Source organism: Macrobrachium nipponense, chromosome 10 (genome assembly GCF_015104395.2).
Source record: "Macrobrachium nipponense isolate FS-2020 chromosome 10, ASM1510439v2, whole genome shotgun sequence".
NCBI lineage: Eukaryota > Metazoa > Arthropoda > Malacostraca > Decapoda > Palaemonidae > Macrobrachium > Macrobrachium nipponense.
In genome coordinates this window covers 29,739,466-29,756,965 of record NC_087204.1, presented here as the reverse complement: position 1 = coordinate 29,756,965, position 17,500 = coordinate 29,739,466, and the positions used below count along the sequence as shown (strand labels likewise).

At 38.7% G+C, this 17,500-nt stretch overlaps 3 protein-coding genes across 3 annotated transcripts in view; 1 reads left to right on the top strand and 2 right to left on the bottom strand.

Moving 5' to 3' along the window:
• The window catches only part of LOC135223535 (uncharacterized), an 8,407-nt gene extending 6,169 nt beyond the window's left edge, over nucleotides 1-2,238 (top strand). The window contains exons 5-7 of the mRNA XM_064262013.1: nucleotides 1,000-1,093; nucleotides 1,206-1,325; nucleotides 1,890-2,238. Of these exons, the coding sequence (XP_064118083.1) occupies nucleotides 1,000-1,093; nucleotides 1,206-1,325; nucleotides 1,890-2,069 (394 nt within the window). The 3' untranslated portion in view covers nucleotides 2,070-2,238. The remainder of the gene's footprint in view (nucleotides 1-999; nucleotides 1,094-1,205; nucleotides 1,326-1,889) is intronic.
• LOC135223534 (nuclear transcription factor Y subunit beta-like) overlaps nucleotides 1-7,532 on the bottom strand; it is a 59,269-nt gene extending 51,737 nt beyond the window's left edge. The window contains exon 1 of the mRNA XM_064262011.1: nucleotides 7,411-7,532. The gene's annotated coding sequence lies outside the window, so the exon portion shown is untranslated. The remainder of the gene's footprint in view (nucleotides 1-7,410) is intronic.
• A 3,414-nt stretch (nucleotides 7,533-10,946) lies between these two features.
• LOC135223532 (uncharacterized) lies at nucleotides 10,947-15,612 on the bottom strand. The gene is made up of 4 exons (XM_064262009.1): nucleotides 15,119-15,612; nucleotides 14,205-14,321; nucleotides 12,807-13,039; nucleotides 10,947-11,647 (listed from the first exon to the last, which is right to left on the bottom strand). The coding sequence occupies exons 1-4, from the start codon at nucleotides 15,218-15,220 to the stop codon at nucleotides 11,194-11,196; spliced, it is 906 nt and encodes a 301-aa protein (XP_064118079.1). The 5' UTR covers nucleotides 15,221-15,612; the 3' UTR covers nucleotides 10,947-11,193.
• Between the last annotated feature and the right edge of the window lie 1,888 nt (nucleotides 15,613-17,500).

The following is a 17,500-nucleotide window of genomic DNA, read 5'->3' as shown; positions in this document are numbered from 1 at the left end:
TTAACAAATTGGCCAGACTGAAAGACTCTAGGACTGATAAGAGGCTGATTCTCTCTCTCTCTCTCACTTTCCTAGCTTCCTAGCTACTTGTAGACCAAGATAATTAGAATGACGACCTAAGTGGATTCTCTATTACCTCAAACTGTATGTTGGTTTCTCTAAATCAATTATTTTTTCCCCGATTTGCTTCTCTGTATTCTGTAAAGTGGCGTGACAATAACAATGGTCGTTATGCAGGGATCAAATTGTTATTCAACGGAGCAAGTAATCACACAAGCTGAAATTCACACATACACACACACACACACACACACACACACACACACACAGAGAGAGAGAGAGAGAGAGAGAGAGAGAGAGAGAGAGAGAGAGAGAGAGAGAGAGAATGTTTGAATAGCGAAGGAAATTAAAGGAACTGCCGTATGAAGAGACCGAAGAGAGGAGGATATTTGATTTTAATGAGAGGGAGATGAATGCGTCAGAATTAAGCGCTGGAATGGAAGGAGGGAGACAAGTAGGTATAGCTGAAGATACCTTCAGTCGTCGAGTCTGCCAGAGGATTTTATTATGAATAACGGATTATTATTTCTTCACTTTTAGTGAAGGGTTAAAATGCCATTCTTTATATTCGTAATTGTTGTGAGTGGTTTCTGGATTCTGACCCTCTATGACTTTGATCACACCGAAGGTTTGTTGTGGAAGGGTATAGGCCTAAAACATGAACTGACAGATCGAAGCTTACATGAAAACATTAGTCAGCATTATATATATTGACTTCTGATGCAAATACAACACAATCATTTTAAGAAATCCGTCAAATTTATCGTTTCATTTCCAATGATTTCCATACGAACAGCTATGAACTATAGAATCGTTGAAATGGTCGATAGGCCTATAACACAATAAACTTGGCGCTCCAAATCTCACAACGAATGGCGTAATCAATAATTGTTTGTTCATTTCTCATACGCAATACTGTCAAATTTCCCATTCCTTCAGGTTCGTTGAAATGGGTCGAAGGCAACTCCAGAGAATTCGACAAGACAATGAACTTTTGGCTCAGGGGAAAGACTGGAGAGGGCGTATTGTAAAGGTTGGTAGAATCCTCCAAATTTTATTTTTGGGTGCTAATCAATATATCCAATGACTTGTGCACTATACTGACCTAGGAATGTTACAATTCACTGACTCACCTTACCTGTCAGGTCGTGCCAGGTCGCGGATCAGTTCCGGAGACCCGGTTGCCGATCTGCAAGGAATGCAACGAAGAACTCTGCCACGGAGGTTGCAAGGAATATCTCTACGTCAAGTTCATGAGGTTGCCGGTAATATAATTGAGTCGTTTTTTAAACTTTTTCAGTTTTTTCACAATTATTTATTTTTAATCATCAGTTATAATAATTATTATTATTGTTGTTATTAATTCGTTGTTCAGTGGCCATAAGCCTCGTCTCAAAAGCTAGAGTACAGAGATTGATCGCAAGCGAAGCAAATACGCCTTAGGCTTAGCTCCTGACAACATCCACGTGCTTTTGACCTCGGCTATAATTTATTTAACTGTAGTGAGACGATTGGGGTGGGGGCGGGAGGGCTAGCAACACCATCCCATAAAGAGCCAGTGATAACTGAAGTTAACACTCGCATATATATATATATATATATATATATATATATATATATATATATATAAATATATATATATATATATATATATATACATATATGTGTGTGTGTGTGTGTGTGTGTGTGTGTGTGTGTGTGTGTATGAGAGAGAGAGAGAGAGAGAGAGAGAGAGAGACCAAATTATGAATCTGGGAAAACCATAGACACAAATCGATGGTCTCATTGTGTCGCCATATCGCACTCTCTGTTTTCCCTCCGTTTTGCAGAAAGAGGAGAAGAAAGAGGAGGACGAATCGGACGTCGACGTCGAGGAACTCGACAACCCGAAGCCGAAAGGGAAGAAGAAGAAGAAAGGAAAGAAGAAGGGCAAGAAGAAGAAGCAACAGAGTCAGGGAGGGGAGTTCCCTGACGAAGACGCCGACGATGAAGACGACGGGGAAGAGTGAGGAAGGACTGAGGGACGGAGGGAGGGGTTCTATAGTTGGTATTTGATTTTTATGGCGGGTTGGTCTATTTTCTGACTTCCAATTGACGAGTTTTTAAAACTAGGAGTTAGAGTTGAGCATTTTATTTTCCATCTCCTTTTTTCTTATTGTCATGTAAATGGAACCGATAAGGGTTTAAATATGCAATATATATATATATATTATATATATATATATATATATATATATATATATATATATATATATATATATATATATATATATATAAGCAACCAGTGCAGACTTATACTCACGAACATATGGAGATGGTAATAGCAGAATAGAACGTATAACTCACAGTCTTGCACAAACGAATGTGCGTATACATATGAAAATAACAATGACATACATGTGTTCAATTTCACACATGCAGACTTCAATATACATGAAAGCACATTAAACATAGTACATGAAAACGTGCTTTCAAACACAAAAGCACGGGAAAGCCTTCATACAGAATACAATTCAAAGTATACGAGACAGCAAGCACGTTGGTTTCATTCCAAGTCACTAAGGAATAGAAATAGACTATGTAATCAGTGTCTGCTTCTGGGTACATCTGATTCGGGAGCACATTTTTCAAGTGTTGCTGAGGGCATGTGCTTATGTAACAACAGCTTGCGTGTGTTTGCACTTCAAACAGGCTTGCTAAGTCACTTATCTTCATTTTTCATTTTGTTACTTTCGTTATAAATTCCCTGGAACATTACACAAGTTCCTTCACTGACATATATCGTGATTCTAGTGGCATTCGACGAAATAGTACCTCCATAAGAGCCATGAAATAAGGCAACAGAATTCAAAGGAACTCTTCTCAACATCCTGATACGATGAAAAATGAGGATTTATATAAATTCTCATCACGCTCAGTTCGGTAGAGCCATGATGATTCAATGAACCCGCCCCGGTGCAGAGCCAAGTTTCATAGGGTGATGTCCTGATCGACTCAAATTTCCCGTTTTCTTTTATTAGCCATATTATCATATATCTCTTCTCTTACCCGCCATTACTTTTGCACCAAGGGCGTTGTCACGGGGAAACTTCAGGAAGATTAATGGCCTTCTCAGCTTGTTTCATAGGAATAGGAGCTCCTCTCAGTTCCAGATCCTGTATCCATCACACCATTAGACTGTGGAACCACGATATAGTTTGAATTAGTTTCTATATCGTGTGTGGAACAGTCCCCCGGAGATGTCATGTAGCTGATACTTCAGATGCAGTGCATTACTACCCTAGTACTATCCCCGTTGCATGTTAATACATTTTTATCTATTTATTGATTTATTTTCTTTTAATAAACGAGATCTCATCTCTCTGTATCTCCCATTACCTTCTGTTACTTCTTTCTGATGAACACCATGTCCTTTGGAAACTTGAAATTCAAATCAGTGGCCCCTGTGGTGGGCTTGTTCCATATGAATAGGGTTCATCTTCTGAGTAATAATAATAATAATAATAATAATAATAATAATAATAATAATAATAAAATGGAACCGTTTTCTTCTTTGTAAATCTTGGTAAATTAAAAAAAAATCTGCATTACCCTTTTCTGTCGTACATTCTCCCTTTTTTTTTTTAACTATATTAGTTTATCTATTACGAGAAATATTATTATTATTTTATATATAAGCGATGAATACCAGACTACTAGCCATTAATACCAATTGCAATGCATAAATGATAAGACCTGGACAACCTTGTCGTTCGTTTGAAGTCTTTCTCATTCACTTTATATTTATAAATTTCAGGCTTCTTCACTGCTTATATCATTATGTTCTTGACAGTGTTAATGTAATTTGTCATGTATGTCCACTCAAGGCAAAGTGACGCGAGTATGAATGCTGACAAATAAAATATTAAATTATCTTTGAAACCTTATTTCATGATTTACTTCCCTCTTCTCATTTTTTCTTATGATATATAAGATATTAATGCAAAATAGTCGCTTTGGATTAGTATGTTCTAAAAGAAAAAAATCCAAGATATGGAGACTGGTTCTATCCTAATAAGACCTTCAGAGTTAAATTTTCGATTCCAGCGCCTTCAGTCAAAACCCCGGAACTGATTCGTGATGGAACTGGAATTTAAAATTTAGGCCCATTCATTCAACACTGAGAGGTAAAGTTACAAGTTACAAGGATTAGGATGTCTCAAAGACTTTTCAGTCCATCCGAGGAGACATCGTGTGCTCACTTGACAGCAAAAAGGTTTGAAAGGCGTAACGAGAGGAATAATTATTGTTGGGAGAGTGTGGAAATTAAGATGAGAAATCGAGAATAGGAACGGTGGCACAGTAAAAGGAATGAAAGGGGTCCCAGCTAGCGGCCGAAGCGACGCTGTAAAGATCCTTTAAGTAACGCTTGCAGTGCACCTAGCGAGGGGTATTGATGGCGCTACCCCACTGCCGGGCTTGGGCCTGCAACTTGTGAATCGTAATATACTTGTCTCTATGGCCACTTTATAGAATCCCGGTAAATACGCTGCTCTTCTTTCCAGCCAGTTAATTATTTTAAAATACACCTGCAGACACTTCGTTGTTCAAAATTTATTCCGAAAAATTTCCTGTTTGCTCCCGAAAATTGCATATATGCGTACGCTAATCAGTTCAGGAGCCACTTACTGCACTTGCCACCTGTCCCTTCCCAACTTTCAATCACGCATAACCACTGAGGAAATAAACAGCCACTGTAACAACTCCCTCTGTTGTATCTCCCGCGTAAGCGACTGCCACTGTTCCTCCACACAGATGCTTCTTTAGACTAATCTGCGGATCGTAAACAATCTTGAAGATGGCTGCCACCCACAGACAGTAGTCGTTGTTATTTGGTTTCTGCAGTTCTATTCTTGTTCACCGGTCTTCAATATGTTGAAATAAAGTGCTTAAACGGTAAAATAAAGCACTTATAAGTTAAAACAAAGTGTCTCTAAGACCTGACAATGCACGTATGCTTCCTTCAAGTGTCTGTAGTATCTGACGAAGTGCAATGTGAATAGAATGGGGTTTTTCTTAGCTACGTTACGTCATCAGATTGTGGGCTTGTTCCATATGGATAGAGTTCATCTTCTAATGGTGATAATAATAATCATTACCATTATTAACCTATAGAATGTACGTTTTAATTATCTAAGAGATCACTCTGGATGGAGTAAACAAATATAAACATATAAATGAGTAGGGAACCAAAGAAAAGAAATAGTTGAAATACAAAAACATTGTACAGTAGCTTTTGAATGTTCTGGCACACTTTCCAGTGAATTTCGTTCACCAAGAGATACTTTTTCATCTTTTAAAATCACAAATGAAGCAGACTTCACAGTCAGAATGAGATTGATATGCAAACAAACAATATAATATATAGAACTGGCAGATATCTAGAATTTGAAGTATGAGCTCAGTATGGCTGTCAGAAGTAATATCTGGAAAAACAGTACTATAAAGAAAGTAAAGGCGAGAACTGTGGAAAGTACGAGGACCAATAAAAGACAGTGAGACAGATAACAGGGAATGACCTGTTATCAAGTTCTGCGTACATTTTAGGATAATCTCATCAATAAACCCATTTTAAAATTATAAGTTTTAAGAAAGACTTCTGGGAAAATAAAAAAAAATGAAAGCTTACACTGCCTTCCAGTTGCCATGAGAGTTGTCAAATGAATAGTGCTATTGTGTTGCTATTTATTTAAGTCAAACTGCCTGCACTTATCATGAAACGTACAGGAAACGATAAGCGTATGAGGACATCATTTATGATGTTGCTTATAGCAGTTTAATACAAAATTCAACTGTACCTGGTATCATTTCTTTTATTTGGTAAACTCAAAATAATACTGATATTTTCCTTAGCCTTTTCCATACACATCAATATAAGTCAAAATTATTTACAAAATAGTGTATTCAAGCATTGATCCTTTTGTGAATCATTCCAGTGTAATTTTTACGGTGATCAAGCATTGCATATCTCAGGACCTCACCGAGTCACAGCCGGTACTATCCAGTGGGCACAGTGGGTTTTCTTCCAGCCAATTAGCTTGTTAAATACTGCAGCTGAAGCATCATTCCTGGCCAACACGATGGCATTAGGAAAATACCCTTCGACCAGCAGGAGTCGAGCTAGTACCTGGATCAGGAGACTGGCTAGACCTTTCCGTCTGTACTTGTCCTCAGTCCTCAACATACTCACAGAACCATAAGAGTTGGTGCAAACCCATGCTATGGGCGTCGCTTCTGGTTCAGCAGAACTGAGATCATTCGTATCGATGACCTGCTCATCCATAACTTCTGGATCCAGGTATACCCCCAGTGCTGGAAGATTCTCTGCCAATCTGCAAGTTAGGTCTAGGGGAGTTTTCTTCCAGTAGTCGTTGACCTGGAGCATTCTTTGGACACCTGCCCTCCCCAATCTCTGGACCTTCATACCAGCTGGACACCTGCTCCAGAAAAGTAAGACTTCTCAACCCATTCTAAAGAATGGTTAAAGGTTAAAGGTTTTGGACATAGTAATGAAAATGTATGAAGTTACTGTTATTCTTGTTTTCTGGTGTTGAAGCACAAATGAACAGTTTACTAATACCAATCAATCACTTAATCCTGGACATGATAAAACTTGAATTTTTATACTTTGTTTCATGCAAATATGTTTCAGAATCAAATTGTAATATGATTAAATCAAATCACTCTGGCAATGAATCTTAGTAAAGTGGAACCAATTTTATTCAAAATCTCCTTTTCTTAGTCTGTGCACATACTTCTGCTGCAAGAGCACTAGAGGGAGCGTCTAGTGGTTGGGTCAGTTCTGGATTCCCACAAGTCCTTTTTTTTCCTCTAACGCTTTATCTTGTCATCCTTACGGGTCTTTTAGTCAAAGGCCCACAATGACATTAGGGCCGCCTTCTTCCCAAGCAACAGCCTACTACAGGCTTTATAAACTTTTGCTCATCTCCCAATTCCTCCTTTTGCGTTGTAGCAGCTTGTGCTGGTAACTTTACTTATTAGAATGAAATTAATAGCTATTGTGCAAGAGTCCCATGAAGAGGGTACTGCTTACTGCAATGCCTACCGTGGTGAACTGTAAAGGTACTTAAAGCTCTCTGAGTATTGCTTACCTCCTTTTACTCTCCTTCCATTCCCACCTGGCTGGTCAAATTCTGGAACTATACCTTATTCTGATTTCTACCTCTCACTGAGGAAGAAACCGAACTTCTGATGTTGAGTTCCCAGTCTCTAAATCTGATTTTGTAGCTTCATGTAGCTAATGAGCAGTAATGATGGATATGTGCAAGAGTCGTCCCACAAAGGACCTACCTTAAAAGATGGCTCTGCTGAGTGACGTAGGCATAGGCGTTGTCTGGCTGATCCAGCAGGCGCATCTGTAGAAGCTCTTGAAGGGTGTCCAGCACTGGGCCAGCCAGGTAGTCTGCTAAGATGCCAATGTCAACAGGTGCTTCTTTGACTATGGACAAGAAATCACGGCCCTTCAGCACCTTGATAAGGAGAGGCACTTCCTCTTCGGTGCAATATATGCTCATGCCCTTTCGCTGGAAAGATAGAAGAATGAAATTTATGGAGGCAAATGACCAAAATTAGCTTGGTTGGAATAGAATATGAAATTTAGGCGAAGTGCTGGGGTCTAATAGGTTAGTCAGCATTGAAAGGGAAATTGAGAGTAAGAGGGTGGAAAGTAAGGAAGAGAAAATTATGAAAAGATGTAGAAGAAAATTTGAAACGGGTTATGGCTGGGGTCCGAAGGGATGCCTCTAGTAATGCCTGCAGTGCGACGCATGAAGTGCACAGACGACACCCCCTTCCCCCCTCCCCACATAATGCTATAAAGTTTGAACTAGATGAAGATTGGTCACAGTCCCCAGGTCTTTGCAATTTGAGGCCCACACTGAGTCTTAAACTCCTTGTTTCCTTAATATTTCTAAATAAATTTACACTGAAAGCCTTGAAATCTTAAATGAAACTAATGAAGCAATTATCTTTCTCAGGCTTGATTTGAATCCTGGGAATGTTTGAATTCTGGGAATGCAACATTTTCATTTCTTTTCTTTTGTATCTCAAGCTTGACATGTCATGCTATGTGCATGTAGCCAAGAATTATCATTTTCTTTCCTAAATACTCAAATTAAATTATTCATTTATAAATGCACAAATACATCCATCAACCATTACTTCTTATGGTGCAAACGCGTCCAAGTCTCCATAATGTCCACCTGATGTCCCCAACGCCCCCCACAATACTCTAGCAATCTATAATCTAGGCCGATAATACCACTTACTTCAACCAGTGTCCTCCAGATAATGATATGCGAATTCGGATGATATTTCGGGACGTAGAACTCGTACTGGAAGAAATCACTAAATCCCCTGGCGTTTAATAGTAATGTGTTGTACATCTGTCGGTAAAAGTGAGGTTTCCTTAACACTTTTCAAGAATTTGTGATATCTTTAACACAATTGTACTTATCAGGTGAACAGTGTTATTAGAAACAAAGTAAACAATAGTCTCATTTGCAATGTCATTCATTTCTACTTTTATTTGAAACTTTACGTTTAATTTTACAGTGTTTTTATCTCTATTCATAACATTTAAATAATACGAGTCCTCTAACTGCCAAGTAAATTTGTAGTATTTTTGATTCGTGCTGATGGCAATTAAAAATATTGGCACACACACACACACACACACACACACACACACACACACACACACACCACACATATATATATATATATATATATATATATATATATATATAGATATTATTATTATATTATATATAATCCCACCCGTGAAAGATTTCTAGATCCGCCACTGCAAAGTAAGCACATGGTTGATGTACTTGTCTACTTTCGCTCCTTTTCCTTCAAATACAGACAATTTTGCACGCGGAGGGAGCTGTTGATCTGGGTCCCGCGGTGCAAGGTGATAACCGGCGGCGCAGATTAGCCACGAGCCTCCGGGCGAAGATTGCCGGAGATATGAAACTAGACCTACGGCTATATCCAGAGTGCAACAAAAAGAGAGAATATCTTTTACTTCCATTTTTTTTCACAGGACCCAATGATAAAACGCTTTCAACGCCTTTTCTGTTAAATTTGACCACAGTTGAGGATAGGAAGATCTAGGTCCCTAAGAAAATTGTGAGAGAAGTTATCAGAGGTGGAGAAACTTCACCACACAGTGTTTACTGATATGCATATCGTAAGCGGAAGACTTCAGCGTATATATTGTATACTTATTTACATGTTTACTCATCAATTTATTTACGTCAACGATGGGTAAGATTGCACGATGAGTAAGATTGCAGACTATTTGAGAGCAGGGAAAACGTAGAAATAATACGATTTCCGAAACATAGGCCTATTGTTGAAAGATGTGACTGACCAGCTTTTGGATGAATGGAAGTTTTCATGCTAGTGGATACAGAAGGGACATTAAATTGCAGAGCTTTATGGCTATGGAAATAATAGACCTATTTCATGTTTTATGATTTGTTTTACGAAGTATAAGGGACACACAAAACACCATTTGGGAATGCCTACAGTGCAACCAGGTAAGATTCAATGACGATCCCCTTTCGAGATAGACTTATATCTTGAAAGACGATAGTTCAAATCAGGAAAACTGAAACAGGCAAAGAAGCCCAGAGCCCTTTTAATAAATAAAGACGGCACTTCATCTTTTGAATAATAATAATAAGGGAAAATAACTAGCTCCATACCTGTTGGCAATAAGGAAAATTGCCCTTTATCCTGGCGGCCATGGTCAACAACTCTTCCTTCTTCAGAACTTGTCGCAGATGGTAACGGTCGTTTTGGTCCATAGTCGCTTTATTTTTTCCTGTTAAAAGACATTTTTTGCTTTCTTATTGCTTTGAAAGGTCGGGAAATGCTCATTTGCATGTTTATAGTCAAATTACATTACGCTCTAATAAAGAGAGAGATATTATGCCCAAGTGAGACAGTCATAGAATTACTCACCGCGCTTAGCTGCAAAACAGCAGTGACCCTCGAGAGGTTCAAAACTGGTCTACGGTAAGTTATTCCTGGGTTTTATCGACTTCAAAAGATCTCATTTGTTCAGTGTCATGCATTCACCTGTATCCATGGCAGTTAAACATTAAGCCAATCATCAACGGTCAGTCTTCGATAGACCAACTTTACAGAGACTATTTACACCCCTATAACTTCCCAATATCGATTTACAGTATTTCCTTAGACTTACTTCTGTGAGGCACGCAAAGTTGTTTGACGAATGAACACCGACTTTCATCAAAGCAGAGTTGACTAAATCGCGTCTGCAATTTCACGAGGAGAAACCAAGCAACAATGCCAGAGGCACGATGATTGCAAAACTATTTCATTCTTGTAAACAATAAACCCACTTAAGACGCTTTTCTTATGTATTTCCTTTCTAAGACTTGAATGATCTCATAACACTAGGCAGTTAACTGGGCTTTATTTTTCTGTAAATGAAAGAAATAAATTGCCATAGTGTTAGGTAACAATTTGCCTACACTAGTGTCACTAACACGATAGATTATCAAATCTTGCAAGATCAAACTTTCGTGACTTTTATGCGATATTATCAATTCGTAGTCGGCCTTCCCACACCCTTCACGTTTCTCATCCTAGCAGCGTTGCATCTTCCAGCTTGCTCTGCTCAAACCTTATTCAAAGTAGTGGTAAAGGAAGTAATTATACGAATTCAAACTTTATTGAAATTGGTGTTATAACCTATAAACTTTGCTCATATTCATTACGTTTACTTTTAGACTGTTTTCTTAATTACTGTACACGAAAATGGAAATAGGGGAAATCAGTGAAACAATTAATTTTATTTTATAGATCTTTGAAAGTTTATTATAAAAGTTTATACATAAGAAATACAATAGATAAGTGGGTCCTTATCAAAGATTTATAGATGTCATCAATATAAAGTTAGTGAGCCTGGCCTTGCATCACAGAGGAGAAATTAAGCCTGATCACGGTCAGTTGACACAATGCTTCAGTCAGCACATTTAACACTTCATTACAACAATGCTGCTGAGCTGATTTGATCAGAGACGTGCTCACTGTGGCTTACTGTTCAGAGATTAGCCTGTTGATAAGGAGGAGCTTCTCCCAGCCAGTCAGCTTTCTAAACATTCTGTCAGAAGCATCATTATCCGGTAACACGTTAGCGTGAGGAAAATACCCTTCGACCAAATGGAGTCGACCCAGAATCTCGACCAGGAGAGTAGCAAGCCCTCGCCTCCTGTACTGGTCATCAGTCATCACCATGCTCACTGCGCCATAGGGGTTGGTGCAGATACACGCTATGGGTGTTGCTTCTGGTTCTGCAAAGCTGAGATCACTCGGATTAATGACCTTTTCAGCAACGTCATCTGGGTCCAAGTATACCCCCAGTGCTGGAAGATTCTCTGCCAATCTGCAAGTTAGGTCTAGGGGAAGGGTTTTCCAGTATGGGTTGTCAGCCAGCATTTTTTGGATGCCTGCTTTCCCCAGTCGCTGGACCTTCATACCTGCTGGGCACCTATATAGAAAGAAATATGATTACAGCATCCGACTTTTTCAAGCATTAGGAAAAGTTAAAAAAGAGAGTGTTAGACAATAATTGTGAATATTGTAAGAAGTTTCTCGCTTGTTTTGTAGTGTAGCAGCATCATTAAAAAAAAAGGCCATTATAAAACCTGAATATTTCTACTATATTTGTACCACAAGAATGAAATTTAGCGTTGGGTTTATCACAACCGTCGTTAATACTTTAGTTCAGATTACGTCTTTTCAGTGTTGGACATGAAATGAGTAATCTCTAGTCTCTTCTGTCTAGTTCACATACTGCTTGAATTCCCGTCAGATCTGCATTAAAATCTAGGCCCTTTCTCCAACTGGATACTTCCATGTCTACTATTTTTCTAACTAAATGTTGCTTTTTCTTTTTCTTCTCAGCACTCCAGCACTGCTATTGCACCTCCCGCGGTGCCCTATAAGGAGAACTTAATCCAAAGCATCCACCAACTGGCTTTACAAACTTTTTCTGATTTCCATGTAACTTCCTGATACATCATACCAGGTTATGTAGATAATACTGCCGACCAATATTATTATCTATTGTGTTAGAGGCACCTATAGGGGTTAACAATTACTGTGTACCTTACGAGGTGGAGGTGCACTGTTAACAAAGTACCTTGCACTGCCCTCTACCTTGTTACGCTCCTCCCACGCTTTTTGGTTTCATCCCACCTAGCTATCCACCTTCATTAAACTTTAATGGATTCACTTTTCACCTCTCACAGAGGAACAAACATTTACTTAAGGCCTAGAAGTCTAGAAACGTGGCTTTACGGTCTCATTCAAGTAGTTATAGTACTATAGTAGTAGATTCACATCAACAGTGCATTTGATGTCTAGACCAGTCCCTTACGACGCTCCTGATTGGCTGTTGATAAGCCAGTGACAGGGTTGGAAACTCCCAGTCTCTCGAGAGTTCACATAGGCAGGATATATATTCCGTCTCTCCTGAGGGATACGTCTTTCAGGAGAGGTGGAACAAACATCCTGCCTATGTGAACTCTCGAGAGAGACTGAGAGAGTTTCCAGCCTTGTGACTGGCTTATCAAGAGCCAATCAGGAGCGTCGTAAGGGACTGGCCTTGATGTGAACCTACTGTAATAATGAAACGAACGACTTACCTTAAAAGATGATTCTGCGGAGTGACGTAGGCGTAGACAAGATTCGGTTTATTCACCAGGGGCTTCGGGAGAAGACCCTGAAGAGTCTCCGTTACAGGATCGACCTGATAGCTTAATAAGAAAACGATGTTGACTGGTGTTTCCTTGATCATAGACGGAAACTGACTCATTTTCAGAACCTTGATGAGAAGTGGCATCTCTCCTTCCGTGCAGTATATGCTCATTCCTTGTCGCTGGAGAGGAAATGTGAAATTGATGAAAGGAAAGTTACCAATTGGAAACCAATCGGCGCTGAAAGGGAGATTGACAATAAGAATGTTTGAAAGGTGTAACAGGAGGAAAACCTTGCAGCTGCACTATGAAACAATTGTTAGAGAAGGTGGAATGTCATATGGAAGAAAGAATATGAACGGCGGTACAGCAAAAGGAATGACAGGGGTTGCAGCTAGGAGCTGAGTGGACGCTGCAAAAGACCGTAAGTAATGCCTTCAGTGCAACACGCGAGATGCACTAACGGCACTACCCCTCTGCGGGAGTCAAATGACCAAAGAACTTGAGATTATGAGATAAATAGAGTTCACTCATCAAAGTAACAAGATCTTTTGTAATTTAATGTCCACGGAGACTGCTCAACTTTTTTTCCTTATTGGATAACTTTTCCACTGAAAAAAAAGCCTTGAAATCCGAAAGGAAACCAATGAAGCAATCTCTTTCCAGGCGGGATTCTAGACCTGGAAAAGCTAAATTCTTCATGTATTTCCTTTAAAATTTCAAGTTTGCCAGATCAAGTTTCACACATGCACCAAAGGTTTATAGTTTTCCTCTGTAAATGATCACTTTATAAGCAAAACTGAGTTTCATTATCTCGTTTAACCAAAACATTCATTCACTTATGAATGCATGCATAGCTCCGTCGAATATTGTTGCTTACGGTTTGTGCAAGTTAGGCTAAGTAATATGAATACACGTGTAGCAAAGGTTTATAGTTTTCCTCTGTAAATGATCACTTTATAGCAAAAACTGAGTTTTCATTATCTCGTTTAAAACAAACATTCATTCACTTATGAATGCATGCATAGCTCCATCGAATATTGTTGCTTACGGTTTGTGCAAGTTAGGCTATGTAATATGACTACACATGTAGCAAAGGTTTATAGTTTTCCTCTCTACATACTCATATTATAAACAAGACTGAGTTTCGTTATTTTGGTAAAAGCAAACATTCATACAACTATGAATGCATGTATGTATGTATGTATGTATGGATGTGTGTGTGTGTGTGTGTGTGTGTGTAATTTTGACTTTGTGAGCAACTTTCTTCACTGCACCTTCTCCACTTATTCACTCCAACACCAGAGCACTCTATCGTCTATAATCTAGGCCGATAATACCACTTACTTCAATCAGTGTCCTCCAGATAATGATATGCGAGTCTGGATAATATTTCGGAACGTAGAACTCGTACTGCAGGAAATCACTTAATTCCCTGGAGTTCAATAATAAAGTGTTGTACATCTGTCGGTAAAAGTAGAGCTTTGTTAACACTTGTCAAGAATTCACATTTATTCTACTGTTCCTGAAACGCGAGATTAAAATATCAGTCTTCTTGTTGAGATTGCCATCTCTAATGTTATTGCAAATGGCAGATTCAAGTATCAAGTGTTGTTTTAAGTAGTTTTTATAATCAAAGCAAGTCTTCTAGGTGTCAAATAATTTACCAATAATAGTTATTCGTACTAATGTAGGAAACATAAAAAGGAAAATATCTTTAACGGAATAAATATTCATTGAAACAGCAAAAACGAATGAAGGACACGATTACCAAAACAAATTGCTGATGGATGACAGTTTCAAACAGAGGAAAACACAAATTGAAATCAATCTCCAAAGCTTAATGCTTGTGTAAATGATAGACCTATACTCTGTTTTTTTTCATCTGTCCATCCGCCTGTGGTGTTTTTGCATGGTAACACTGCGTCCCGTGCTTTAAATAGTTACGTTATGTGTAAGTTTTAGGTAAATAAAAGGATATCTGGGTGTACATTTGCAACTGAAAAGTGTTTTAATAAATTACTGTATGCAAATTACACAGTTAATATTCGAAATAGGATATTGTTATTATTGTTGAATGTAAGCTGAATGTAACTATCTAAAGCCCGGGACGCAGTGTTACCATAAGCAAACGCCACAGGCGGATGGACAGATGGAAAAAAACAGAGTATAGTACTAGACTGGAGAGTTCGTGTCAGAGAAATCAGAGACGGGGAAGAGTGACGGAGCTTAATGACGAGAGGAAATGAATCACTCCATACCTGTATGCAATAGGGAAAATTGTCCTTTATCCTGGCGGCCAGGGTAAGCAACTCTTCCTTCTTTTCAACTTGACGCAGCTTATATTGGTCGTTTTGGTCCATATCAATTTATTTTCCCTGTTAGAAGACACTTTGTAATCTTGTTGCTGTGCAAGATCGTGAAATACGCAGCTACAACACTATACTTCGAGAGTCTGAAAGTTTATCGCCAGCAAGTTATTTCTCGTCGTTATGGTCTACAAAATGAAGTCACTCGTGGCATTCAGCTCTTCTCTAGACTCCACATGGACGATATAGAACTACTGGCCGATTGCCCTTGTCTGCATATTTACTCCTCTAAAAATACTATTAGTTTGAAGTTCGTTATGCCAAGATTTTCTAAAACAGCTGCGTGTTGCCGTCTGCGTCTAGAGCTTTACTTGTCCCAAAGTTAAGGTTTCTCTATCTCCTTCACAAACACACACAAACACACACACCACACCGTTAGATACAGCTAATCAGAAGGGAATGATAAAAGAATTATATAGCACTAAGTACATTCTTGCAATGTCCGTGATATCGAGTTACTGCGATTGCCCTTGACACTGACACACACACCACACACACACACACGCACACACAACCGCATCTGTAGACTTATGGGTCACGGTCACGTAGTACATACCTTGTCAGTATCATACACTCGATGATGATTAACTCTTGTAAATCAAGCTATATGTGTTTTCGTATTTGATTTATTTAAAAAAAGCCCAATAGCAAACACAGCGTACACTGTCCAGTACTGCGTCTGCGTACTCCAACGGACACAGCAGTTGTTGGGCCTGATAAAGATAGTGCACTTCAATTGGAATATATATATATATATATATATATATATATACTATATATAGGATATATATAGGATATGATATATATATATATATATATAAAAGAGAGAGAGAGAGAGAGAGAGAGAGAGAGAGAGAGAGAGAGAGAGAGAGAGAGAGAGAGAGAGAATCTTTTTGCCTTGATAAAGGAAAATAATGACAAAAAACAAATGTGCTAAGAGTGACTTCCGATTCGAAATATCATCGTCGTAAACTAGTTTTTGATAAATTGTTTTGTTTTGATGTAAGACAAGACTTTTATCCCGAGGGTAAGACAAAGTATTAATAATATAATAAAATGCTTAGGATTCTCTCGTTTAAATAAATACACAAATAAAATTAGGAATAAACAGATGTAAAATTAGGCCTATAGGTATTTTTACGGTTTCTTTGTCTATTCTATTCTCCTTATCGTAAATCATATAAATTGATTGCACTTAGAGCTTTCATTCATTAGCTGCTGCAGAAATATGATGGGGGGGGGGGGGGGGGGGGGGCGGGGGGGGGGGGGGGGGGGGGGGACACTTCCATATCACCCAGTCTCTCTCCCCCCCAAAATTGATGAAGACCCAGCCGCCCCTAGGAAAGTTGTAGTACCACCAAACTGCAGATTTAAGTACTGCTTTTCTTTCAGATACTACAAATGAAGCAACATTAATTTTGCAATAGAAAAAATACTAAAATCATTAGTGAATGAATAAAAAATCAAAAGGTAAACAGTAACAAGGCGCTATATTTCATCAGAAATAATTGTTCTGTACTGTTTAACATGCACGTTACTCCTTTTTTACACTTTTATTCTAATAAATAAATCATAAATGTCCTATCCTATAATCTCTGTATCTTTAACTCAACGCGACACTCCTTCAGACCTTTTTAGGCTCTTCCATAGGGCTCTCCTAACACACCCCCAACAAGACCAACAACAAAGTAACTCGCAGGCTTACTCCCCGAGCAAGCACAAATATCGTAAAAACATCGAGGCGAGAACTTACCGGCCTAGAGACTATGTAAAAGAATGAACGAATTATTATTTATTTTTTGACATCAGGGAAGGCAGACACAGAGAGGCGTGAAGGCATCATGGACGAATGGTCTATAATTAAACGATGTTTTAATTGTCCATACAGCAGTTGAATGGTTGTTGAGGATTGTTGCTAACCGTTTACTGAGGAGGGACCCGAAAATGGGTAATAGTCTGTTATTTATAGCTTGAGATAGGATTGCACTATATGGTTGCGTATCGTAGAGAATTCCTTCATGGCGATTGACAACCGATGAATCATCGATGGATGCGAACTTTCAAGCGCTGAAACCTATGAGGTCAGTCAGCGCTGAAAGTGAAATTAAGAGTAAATGGTTTTGAAGGACTAACTAAGACTCTGAAAGAAAATAAGTATAATTTCCGGTTGTTTAATCCATTTCAAATCCAGAAACGAAAGTGCTATAAAATTAGAACAGCAGAAAGCAAGAGTTACACGCAGACTAAGGCTTCACTCTGACAGAGTCCAGTGGC

What these genes read in the sequence shown, in the direction of transcription:
- LOC135223532 (XM_064262009.1), bottom strand. Translation starts at nt 15,220, where the DNA reads ATGGACCAAAACGACCAATATAAGCTGCGTCAAGTTGAAAAGAAGGAA. An exon ending in TCTGGAGGACACTGATTGAA is followed by an intron (nt 13,040 to 14,204) that starts GTAAGTGGTATT and finishes TTTCCTCTCCAG; the next exon opens with CGACAAGGAATGAGCATATA. An exon ending in CCGCAGAATCATCTTTTAAG is followed by an intron (nt 11,648 to 12,806) that starts GTAAGTCGTTCG and finishes CTTTCTATATAG; the next exon opens with GTGCCCAGCAGGTATGAAGG.